This window comes from Sciurus carolinensis, chromosome 1 (assembly GCF_902686445.1).
Source record: "Sciurus carolinensis chromosome 1, mSciCar1.2, whole genome shotgun sequence".
In the NCBI taxonomy this organism is placed as follows: Eukaryota; Metazoa; Chordata; class Mammalia; order Rodentia; family Sciuridae; genus Sciurus; species Sciurus carolinensis.
In genome coordinates, this window is record NC_062213.1 from 167820435 (window position 1) to 167832030 (window position 11596).

General features: G+C 35.0%; 1 protein-coding gene across 9 annotated transcripts in view; it reads left to right on the top strand.

Annotated features, from left to right (window-relative positions):
• The window catches only part of Tut4 (terminal uridylyl transferase 4), a 117729-nt gene extending 108990 nt beyond the window's left edge, over window positions 1-8739 (top strand). For 3 of the 9 annotated variants that reach the window (XM_047521407.1, XM_047521434.1, XM_047521412.1), the window contains exons 29-30: window positions 3445-3603; window positions 5166-8736. In XM_047521407.1, coding sequence (XP_047377363.1) covers window positions 3445-3603; window positions 5166-5254 — 248 coding nt within the window. In that variant the 3' untranslated portion in view covers window positions 5255-8736. Of the gene's footprint in view, window positions 1-3444; window positions 3604-5076 lie in introns of all 9 variants that reach the window. The other 6 variants (XM_047521429.1, XM_047521460.1, XM_047521441.1 and 3 more) reach the window with 4 other exon arrangements.
• The last annotated feature ends 2857 nt before the right edge of the window (window positions 8740-11596 follow it).

The window sequence follows — 11596 nt, forward strand, 5'->3', positions numbered from 1 at the left end:
TTTATTTATTTATTTATTTATTTATTTATTTATTTATTTATTTATTTATTTATTTTTTGAGACAGGGTCTTGACAGGTTGCCCAAACTGGCCTTGAACTAGTGGTCTTCAACCTTGCTCTCCTGAGTTGCTAGAATTATTGGCTTATGCCATTGCTCCTGGCTTCCTCATTAATTTTTACTTAATGGTCTTGCCATTTATAATTGTTAACCACTATCCATTAATTCACTGGGAGTTGTAAAGTGATGATTTTTGTGTTTACTCTTGGAGATTCTTCCATAAGGAAGAACTTTTCCTTATTAACTACTTGATCACCCTAGAATGTAATTCACACAGGAAATGCAGACAAAAACTTGATTTTTTTCCCCTTTATCATTTTTCAAAGGAACTCTATGGATAATTTTTAGCCAAATTATGCTATTTCTTAGAAAAATGTGATGTAGAAGGTATCTTTAGCCTGTTTGGAACAAAGCAAATTATGTATTTTGCTAGCAGAAATGCCAGAATGTGGGGTCTTAATTAGATTTCTAAGATCAAAGGATATATGGCATACATGGTCCTTGTATATGGCTTTTGCTTATGTTAGATGTTTATTGTGTGTATGCCCTGACATGTACCAGGATAGTAACTGAGTTAGGTATCCATGAAGATATGCCCAATGTTTTGCTCTTTGATATATTATTAGCTCAGTTTTTATAATTTAAGTTTCTTCTCCCCACTTACCAATAGTTGACCTCTGTTTCAGTCACAATTAACTAACAAAACTAATTAACAGAACTAATTAACAAAACATCTTACAAACATGCCAGCCATATTGTTTCTCACCCCTGGCTGTTGATTGAAGTGGTTTCTTTTGCCTGGAATGTCCTCTTCATTACTTCTGCTGTCCACTCTCACACCTTCTTCTGTCTTGCATCAAAGCTTGGCTAACTCATTCATGTTAAATGTTTAGATTTATAGCATTTTCTTCAAGAAGGCTTTAACTCTAACCAGGCATCGTGGTGCACACCTGTGTTCCCAGGGACTTGGGAGACTGAGGCAGGAGGATTGCAAGCTCAAAGCCAGCCTGGACAACTTAATGAAACCCTGTCTTAAAATAAAAAATAAAAGCCAGATGTGGTGACGCATGCATATAATCCCAGCCACTTGGGAGGCTGAGGCAGGAAGATCTCTAGTTCATAGCCAGCTCCAGCAACTTAGTGAGACCCTAAGCATCTTAGCAATACCCTGTCTCTAAATAAAATATTAAAAGGACTGGGGATGTGGCTCAGTGGTTAAGCACCCCTGGGTTCAACGCCTGGTACCACACACCTAAAAAAAAAAGGCTTTAACTCTTGCTGATCTTGTCTTTCATTTGTATTAGGTGCCCTTTCTCTCCTCATTCCCTTAATATCCATATCATAACACTAGTCTTACTGTGTTAAAAATTGCCTGTTAACTTGTCTACATAACCCATGAGAATGAACTTCTAGAGGCTGAGATTTGTTTATTGTTCATCATTGTCTATCTGGTAGCCAGTTTAGTGCCTGACATGGTAGATACATTATCCATGTTATGTATTACTATGATATAATAATAAACGTAATAAATATTATTTGTTGTATTGATACACAACTCATAATTAATATGAAAGCTGAAATTACCATTGTTTTAAATGGAAGGACTGGGTAGGAATATATTAAAATGATAATATGGGTTTTTTTAAAATGTACTTTGTGTGAATTTTCCCAGTTTTGAAATAACTTTATTAGGATTATAGTACTTGGACAAACATTTAGCTGTGAAAATTGGGCAAGGTGAAATTGGAATATATTTTTTAAAAAAATAATCTTTTATGCAAAAACACCATTCCTCAATTGGTCATGACTTATCTTTATACCTGGTCACTTTTATTTTATAAACCCTGAGACCTTCAGTTTTAGCCTTTAGTCATAATGTGGCTTTATGAACTTAACAGTGAATCAACAACTTTGTCTTTATGGTTTATTTCCTAGGAAGACTAAGCTTGTAAGAAAGTAACTATATGGGTTTTATTTTTCTATTCCCTACTCTTCCACATTCCAAACTTCCTAATTTTTGAGTTCCTGCTGAGAAGTTTAGTGAATAGTGACAGTATCTTTCAGTTATTACCTAACACGTTGACCCTGAATAAGAAAATTCACCAGAAATAATCCAGAAGATTCGGTGGGTAATGCACTTTAAAAGACACTTACCTAAAAATGCAGCTTAATGGGAAATATTGGATATGGTGGCTCACACCTGTAATCCTGATGACTTGGGAGGCTGAGGCAGGAGGATTGCAGATTTTAAGACCAGCCTGGGCAATTTAGTGAGACGCTGTCTCACAAATAAAATAAAAAAGCTAGGGAATGTAGTTAAGTGGTAGAATGCCCCTGAGTTCAACCCCCAGTACTGGGGGTAAGAAAAAAATGGAGAGAAAAGGAAGATTTTGGTGGGTGGTTTGCTATAGAATGACAATGACTCATACCACTATATTGTTATTTCATTTAGCCTTCATAACAATCTGGGGTTCAAAATGGAACCTTAGTACTTTTTAGAACTGTGATTTGAATTTAGACCTATTTGGTCCCAAGTTCTAACCATTCTAATCCCAGGTTTTCAACCATTATACTACAGTGCTTCAAACTTCTAATAGGACCTCCTTCCAGGCCCAAGATATAATTGATTCTGGAATAGTTGACATTGTCTTAGGATAAAATGTAAGTTCCATAGTGTGACATATTAGGGTTCTTTGAGATGTCTTATCCCACCTACCTGTCCAGCTTTTTCTCTTACAACTTTGTTTCTATGCCTTTTCCTTAATGTTTGTTTTGTAGCTCTCGAATTTGCTATGCTTTCCTGTTTTCAGGTTTTTTTAATGTGCTATTCGTTCTCTCTGAACACTCCTCTCTGTCCCTTTTTGCCTAACTTGTTCCTTGTTCTTTTAAAACCCTGCATAGTCAGTCTTTCAGAAAACCTTCTTTAACCTTTAAAGGCTGGGTTAATCCCCTCTTTATTTTATTTATTTATTTCCGGAACTGGGGATCGAACTCAGGGCCTTGTGTTTGCGAGGCAAACACTCTACCAGCTGAGCTATCTCCCCAGCCCTAATCCCTTCTTTAGAACACCTTTTGCAGACTGGGGAGTAGCTCAGGTGTAGAGTACTTTCCTTGCATGCATGAGGCCCTGGGTTCCATCCTCAACACTGGGGTAAAAAGTTACCTATAGGATATCTTTTGCCTACCTGATGTAACAGTTATTATATATCATTGTATATTTCTTCCTGAATATCTTATAATTTGAGCAAATAATAATGATTGATTCTTTAAAAAAACTTTTAGTTTAGTTCATAGCTAGTGGTAGGTATATCTTTGTGGATGAAGGAATGTTTGAATGAACAAAATAATGTTTTAAAACATGTTTTTCTTTTCTTGTTGAAATGCAGAGCCAGGCTTTCGTGGGCTAAATCCTCCGATTCCTTGGGAACATGCACCACGTCCCCATTTTCCCCTCGTCCCAGCTTCGTGGCCTTATGGTTTGCATCAAAACTTCATGCATCAGGGAAATGCAAGATTTCAGCCCAACAAACCTTTCTATACTCAAGGTATCATTGCTTACAGATTAGATAATAAGCTTGGGTGGGGTTTTTTTCTGGAACAGGGATCTCAGTGAAAGCCAGGTTCTGGGAGTGAAAATTCATGTATTCTGTAAACATTTATGAGAAAGCATATTGTGTTACACTCTGCAAGGTACTTGTTGCTCAAGTAGAAGTAAAACAAAATCCCCATACTTAATTCACATTCTATTAGGAGAGGCAAACATGTAAAAATAGAAAAGTTTAGAGGAATGAGTTAACATTACCCTAGGAAAGGGAATGGGATTTGGATAACAGAGATTATATCACTTAAGATTTTGACATTTGAAGTAGATCTTTAAATTGTTTTAATATTTGACAATTTGTTTAAAAAGTTAATTTATTTTTAATACCTTTATTTATTTTTATGTGGTGCTGAGGCTCGAACCCAGTGCCTCACACTTGCTAGGCAAGCTCTCTACCACAGAGTCACAACCCCAGCCCAACTCTGGGATTTAAACTCGATGGAGATTAGAGGGAAGGAACAGTATTCTTAGCTAAAAGGGTAACATGTCCAAAGTCACTGAGTCTTTTCTATCACAACGAAGAAGAGAAAATAATAGAACTAGGAGATGGGGGACATATGGGAAAGTTATGTAAATGAAAGGCTATAGAGGGAAGGCTGAGACTATATTATGAAAGGGGTTAGATGTGGTTTAGTAAGCGGTAGGAATCGAATCGAAGTTTTCCAAATAAAGACAAAAATTTGTTAAGTAAAAATAGAACCTGAATGACATTAGGAATCTATGTTCTGTTAGTGGTATAGTAGTACCCATAATGGCTTTACCTGGGTAATGAATATTACGAACTAAAAATTCCAAGGAACTAGGAGCATTTTATGTAATCCACTTGCCTCAAGAATAGCTGTTTCAACAGTGCCCCAGTCTGGCCTTCAGCTTTTGTTTAACTGAGAAGTTCAGGACACTGGAGTCAGAGTCATTACAGTTAAATTTAGGAGTTCATGAAATTAAAGGTACAGGAAATATTGACTGAATGAAATGATACATTTAAAGGGAGGCTTCTGGTGTACATCTCAGGCTTAACACATTTAAGCCTTCCGAGACTATTCATGTACTGCTGAGGCACCTCAATATTTTAGGTTGGCAGAAGAATCTTGACTGTGATTGGGTTCTTCTCTTGAGTAGATAAGTAGGGCTGAGGGAAGTTATTACTACTACTTATACAAGCCTTTTCAGCAGAGGAGAGTCTGAAATTCTTCTGTAGTATGTTTCTCCCCATTGATTCTTCCCCTTCATTTCTTCTTGCATATACCTATATTTCCCTCTCCCTTTTCTTCATCATCTCCTCTCCAAATATTTTGTCATACTTCATCTGCTATTATATAAATAGGAAAAATGAGAATTAGCTATAAGTTAATTCTAAGGGGTTGTCAGATAAGTAGGCACAAGCCTTTCAGTTTCCTGTCTGTGTTGTATCCAACAGACAGATGTGCCACCCGTCGGTGTAGAGAGCGTTGTCCCCACCCACCAAGAGGAAACGTGTCGGAGTAATGCGAGTCCATTTTCTTTCAGCTGGTCTACCGATGCACAGCAACCAGCCAATCCTGCTGTCTCAAGGGTATCCGTACCTCAATGTCAGTTACATTCAGCAGAAAAAGTGACATTTAATGGAAAGCAAAACAAATCAGGTCCTGATTTAAGATTTTAACACGTTTAGATAGCTTATTTAAATTCTAAGACTGTTTTTAAACACTGTATTATTTGTATATAAATATGAACTATAGTTTTTACTAGTATCACTAAATCGAGTGATACAAATTTCATCTATTTTATTACCCTATTTTTAAGGGAATTTTATGTTTTGTTTAACCTTGATGAATTGTATAAAGAGAGAATTTAAAAATTACATTCTTTATTTTCTATTAGCTGTATTCATACTTTGGTTGCTTCAGACTTTATATATATATTGTTCTTAAGAATTAGGAAAGGATTTCATGTGTTTTAAATTTGTCACTTCTATTCTTTACAGAACCTTGTAGTGCCAAAAACTTTTTAAAAGGTAAAAAAATAAAAATTACAACATGAAGATTCAAAATCTTTTTCTTTAACATACTTGTATATTGAATATATTCAAACTTGAACAGAAAGTTGCTTTTGTTTGTATTTGCGTTCTATTTTAAGTTAATAAATTTTTTTTGATAAGAGTCAAATTTGGTTAATTCAACTGGTTTAGATGATGGAACTATAACATAAGAATTCAAAGATCTGTTTCATTTTTAGCAAGTATTCTAAATCAGACCTAGATATCCAAGGATCTTTTCATGAAGTCCCTTATTCTTTTGGATTTTTTATAACCATATGAAGATGATGGCTACAGGTACCATCTCCATTTCATCACTGAAAATGAAAACTGAAGAGCAAAGCAAAAATGTGAATTCCAGACATAGTACACTTTACATGTTGGAATTTGAATTGAAATAGATGTTTGGAAGAATTTTTTAAACATTGAGATTAATATTGGCCATTGGAATGAAGGGAAGTTAATTGTTATCTACTGAGGAACTAGTGTGTGCCAGACCACCCATTCTGGGTCCTGGTATTCCCACCCAGAAAGCACACTTGCCAGGACCATCATTGTTTAACAATAATGCTTGTGATCAGTAACTACAGAATTAGAACCACATGCTGCTTAATGACGGGGATACATTTTAAGAAATGCATCACTGGGTCATTTTGTTATCGTGCAAACATAACAAAATGTACTTATATGAATCTAGGTAGTGTGGGGTTCAATCACCTGACCTGGCCTCTTGATGCAATTGAAAAGCAGTAAACACTAGATGTATGAGACTGCTGCCAGTGTAACACAGCATACTCTTTTATAGTAAACTTGTTTTTTGTATAAGCAGAAGGAATACACTTTGATAAAAACTATAGTATTATGTTTGCATAAAATCATACGTGCTATACTTTTATGTGATTGGCAGTACAATGGGTTACTTTGCACCAGCCATTTCTCATAAGCCTGTGAGAAATGCATTGTACTAGATATGATGCTTACCACCTCTCTAGGTAATAGGACTATTTCAGCTCTATAATCTTATGGGACCATGTAGTTGGTTGTTGACGGAAATGTTTACTGCAGCAGGTGACCATTGAAATATGGAGGAATATTTTTGTTTTTTTAATATCACTGAGGTGAGGTAATTTCTCTAACCCCTTAGTCAGATTTGCCAGGAATTTAGGCCAAGTGGTGATTTAAATCTTTCTGGAAATGTGCAGAATAAGATGACGAAAGTGTATTTTAAGGACAGTACATTGTCTTTGTTTTGCTTCCTCAGATATGTTACTTAAATAGGAGACCACCTGAACTCTTGCTCTATTTCCCAATATGGAAGATATTTGAAATACTCCATGAAATATTGGAAGTTGGAGGGTATTCCCTGCCACATTTTCAGCCCTGTATTAAGACCAGGTCTGTTTACTGTCAGTTTTTCATATTAAATCTTTAGTATCATTCAGAATTTTAGTATGATGTGGAGTCAAATCTTGTTATTAATGAGATACTTGACTCAATATGGTTTTGTGTTAAAATGACCTTAAAGCATCAAGATGTCCTTGAAAATTAATGTTCAAATATTTCATCTTCCTCCAGGTCTTGGAGAGCAGGTGATGAAGTGTACATGGGTATTCATTTTAATGTTCTCCCTACTCTTGTATATAACTGAAATTTTCATATAAAAAAACAAAACAACAAAATCTATAACAGAGAATGCCCCTAGCTTAGCTTTCCTTCCTGAAGGCAATGGGTAACCTGGTAACCAATAACCTAGGTTTTACTTACATTACTGTGTTTAAGCTTCTAATTTTCAGCATCTTGCTTCCCTTCCTTCAGTAACTGCCAATGTTCAATAACTGGCAAAACTTCCAAGTTGAAAAACAGGTAATTCTGGTTTATTATTTATTCAATAATAGCTCAGTTTTATAATTTTGCAAAGTTGATTATGAATTCAGATTCATTGTAGAGCAACTGAAAATTACAGAAATTATCAAGAGAATAAACACAATTATTAAGATCGTATTGTTAAAATATTTTATATTGTTTGACACGAAGGTTAAATTTTCCTTAGCCATTGATTATTCAAAAATATATAAATGATACACTGTATAATTTATTTGTTCAGTTTTCTTCAGATACATTTTTTGCTGTTTCTAGCTTTTCTCATATATATAAAATATATGCCAATTGATGATGGGGTAAAGCTATTTATGTGTATATTCATTGTTAGGTTGAATTCCAAAAAATGCGATTACTGGGTAAAAGAATGAAAGTTCTAAAGTTTCTCCTACATACTGTGTAACTGCCCTCTAGAAAAAATGGTTACCAATTTGCAGCAGCAAACAACATGTAAAATGTATTAGTTATACTTATAAAAAAAATCTTTAAACTCCTAAGTTATTTTTTCCTTGTAAAAAATAATTTAATGTGTTTATTGAGGAAGTAAAAGGTATTATATAAAAGTACAAAGCATAAAAATCACTCAAAAGCCCACAACCAGAAGTACTATTAGTATCTTGTAAACTTCATTAATTCTAGCCATCTCTCTCAAGCACAGACATATGTACACAAATAGTTGTACAAAAGCAGACTCATATATTATATTTAACATATAGCAAATTAATTTCACCCAAATTCAACAGAAAGAAAACAAATATGAAATTGAAGAAATGGTCAGCCATAAGTTTAATTCAAAAAAGATTCCTCTTAAAATTAAGGACAATTATGGAAAACAGTGAAGAGGCTAGTGTTTCTTCTAGCTTCATGTTTTGATTAGACTATGGAGTCCTGTATAATAGGTGAAACCAGCACACTTGAGTTTCTTTACTTCTGTGTATTATTTCTACATAAGACGATGTTCATATTAAATTCGAACCTATTATTCCTACTATTTTGTTTAAAGTTTCTAAAATGCTTATTACTACCTTTACTGCACATTTTTTCTCTTCTTGTTTACTTAAATTTTATTATCAGGCAGATTTCCCCCCCACCCCCCCAAGGTTCACTACTTCTGTACTTTAATTACATACTTCAGAATGTTTATTCCCTTTATAAATTTTTTGGGGGGGTAGATACTGGGGATGGAACCTAAGAGTGCTTTACCACTGATCTATGTCCCTAGTCCTTTTTTTTTTTTTTTAATTTTTATTTATTTATTTTTGAGACAGGGTCTAAGTTGCTGGGGTTTGCCTCAAATTTGCAATGCTACCTTAGCCTCCCAAGTAGCTGGGATGACAGGCACATGACAGGAGACCCCGCTTATTGACTTGATAGTTTAATGAAATTTTGGCAAAATGTGAAATTCTTGACACAGTATTATTTTTCTCAGAGTTTGGAGCCTTTTGCTTTATTGCCTTTTGTTACATGAGCTGAGACCATCTTCCTTCATCCCTGTATGGTTTGATTTCTTTGCTTGGATTCCAACATAATTCATTACCTTTTTAATTCACTAGGATATTTGAGAATGCTGGGTTTCCTTTTGTATGTTTTTGGTGTTATTTCTATAGCTTTCTTTTCCAGTTTTAATTTCCCTAGGCCTATTTTCTCTATGCCTTGTTTAAGAGACCAGCTCTTGCTGTTGTCCAGGCTGGCCTCAATTGATTCTATTGCCTCAGCCCTGCAGAGTAGCTGTGACCAAAGGCATGCACCACTGTACCTGACTGTATTTAGTAGTCTGTAATGAGACTTCCATTTCTCCGTTTTATAAAATTTAAACTTCTTTAAGCTCCACCAGTCTTATCTTTCATCTCTTATGTTTTAATCTGTTTTTTGAGCCTGTATACTTCATAATTTTTTAAAAAAACAGGTGGTTTTCCACACTATTTTCTTTTTGTACTGGGGATTGAACCCAGGTGTGCTCTACCATTGAGCTACACCCTCCAGTCCTTTTTATTTTTTAGAGACAATGTCTTGCTAAGTTGCCCAGCCTGGCCTAGAACTTGGGATCCTCTTGCGTCAGCCTCCAGAGTTGCTATGATTTCAGTGTGTACATTTTTGTGTATGGAAATTTTACTTTTAACCTTTTTGAGGGAGTGACAGCCATCTGTGATCATTCTTTCTTGATTAATGCTTATTTAAATTTATTGAATAACAGGAAAGATTAATGAAATGAACTTTAAGTTGGGTTGTCACATTGGAACCCTCTCACCAATCGTTATTTCCTTTGTCCCTGAGAACACATCTCCCTTCATTTCATAGCAGTAAGAGGTCATTGTGCCCAGTGGTAAAGCTTTTAAGACATTATTTCAAATTGTGGAAAATGTAATCAATTCAGTGGTTTGCACCTAATAAGAAAGGCTGATACTGAATATGCATTTACATAAGGAGTAAGAATTTTCCTAAAATTTGTTTCAGTACAAAGTATACATATGAACAAAGTTGTGAAATATATTTAATATAGACTGTAGCAAAAAAAATGTTAACACTACAATTCTTATTTATCAAAATGATCTTGAAAGATATGTTCAACATATCCTATTTACTTTTATCTTTTTCTTTTTTCTAATTAAATAGGACACCCTGCTCTGTGCTATAAAATGGTTATGCTGCCCCAGTTTTAGTTCAAATTCATCATGTCTAAATAGCTATGCTTTAAAATTTACATTTGGGGAGGTCTGTTTCTGTTATTAAAAATTTGTGTGTGTGGATTTACCTTAAAAAAATACAGTGCACACACAGACACACGTGTGTATCCCCAGTAAAGTGTGTGTGTGTTCTTAGCCTTTTTAAATAATTATTTTGAGACAGGATCTTCCTACGTTGATCAGGCTGCCTCAAACTCATGCTCCTCCTCTGCCTCAACCTTCATGGCTAGTATTACATTTTTATTTTAATGATACATCAATAATGACTTGATTGGTTGATAGGTCCATGGGTCTTTAGTAAGGACCCATGATCACCTAGATCACCTTAGTAAAGAAATAACTGCTAGGAGTCTACTGCCTTAAGTAGATATGCTTATATTTAAATTTAAAACAGTCTTGTATATAGTTGTATCACAAACCATAACAGCTCTCATGGACAACTTTCATTCAGGTGTTGTCATGAGAGAAATCACTTAAGAATATGAAAGCTCAAGTACATCAAAAACTCTTTAATATTGCTATATAACTCCTTCAGTTCAGTAGTGAGCAACAGAGATGTTTATCCTATGACTAGATTTGGCTTTGCAAGAAACCGGGTCCTATAAGGCAGCTGGTCTTCAAAATTCTTCCTGGTACTAGAACTGTAGGAAGTCATTCAATCATTTTTCCTTTTTAAATGAGCAAAGGTAAGTACAGGTGAAAGGAACTTTTGTAGCAAAGATCCTAATACATTGTTGACTCTTGGTGCCAATGGGGACTATTTAAAGTTCTTTATTTTGCTTCTGTGTCCTTAGACTTTTGGCTTCTTTGATCTACTTTCCTTATTATTCTTTGTGAATGACTCATTACAGTTTTGTGACGATTTGTCACCAATGTTGATGTTGCCTATGGTGCTACTGTTTGCTCATCTTTTACCTACATGCACTCCTTGGGCAATCTCATCTACATCTTCCACAATTCCATAAACATCAATTCTGGCCTAGATCACTATGCTGAACTCTTATCCCTGTTTCTAAATCATCTGGAATTTATCTAGCTACACCATACACCATAACTGCCTCAAATTAAACTTGTTAAACTGAATGCATCACTTTCATTACCACCTTGATTTATCCTCATTTCCTGCCCCTCTAAAAAGCTATCTTCCTACTATATTTTCTGACTTTGTAAATGGCACCACTGTTGAGCAACACAGGTCAAAACCATGATTGTTACTACTTTCCTTTCCATCAAATCTTTTCCAGTTCTCTAGACCTACTGCTACTGACTAGTACTCACAGAATAAAAGCTAAGGATCTGAACCTGGAATTCAAGGCTTTTGGGGAGCAATAAATGGCACTGTACAGTAATGTGCTGTATAA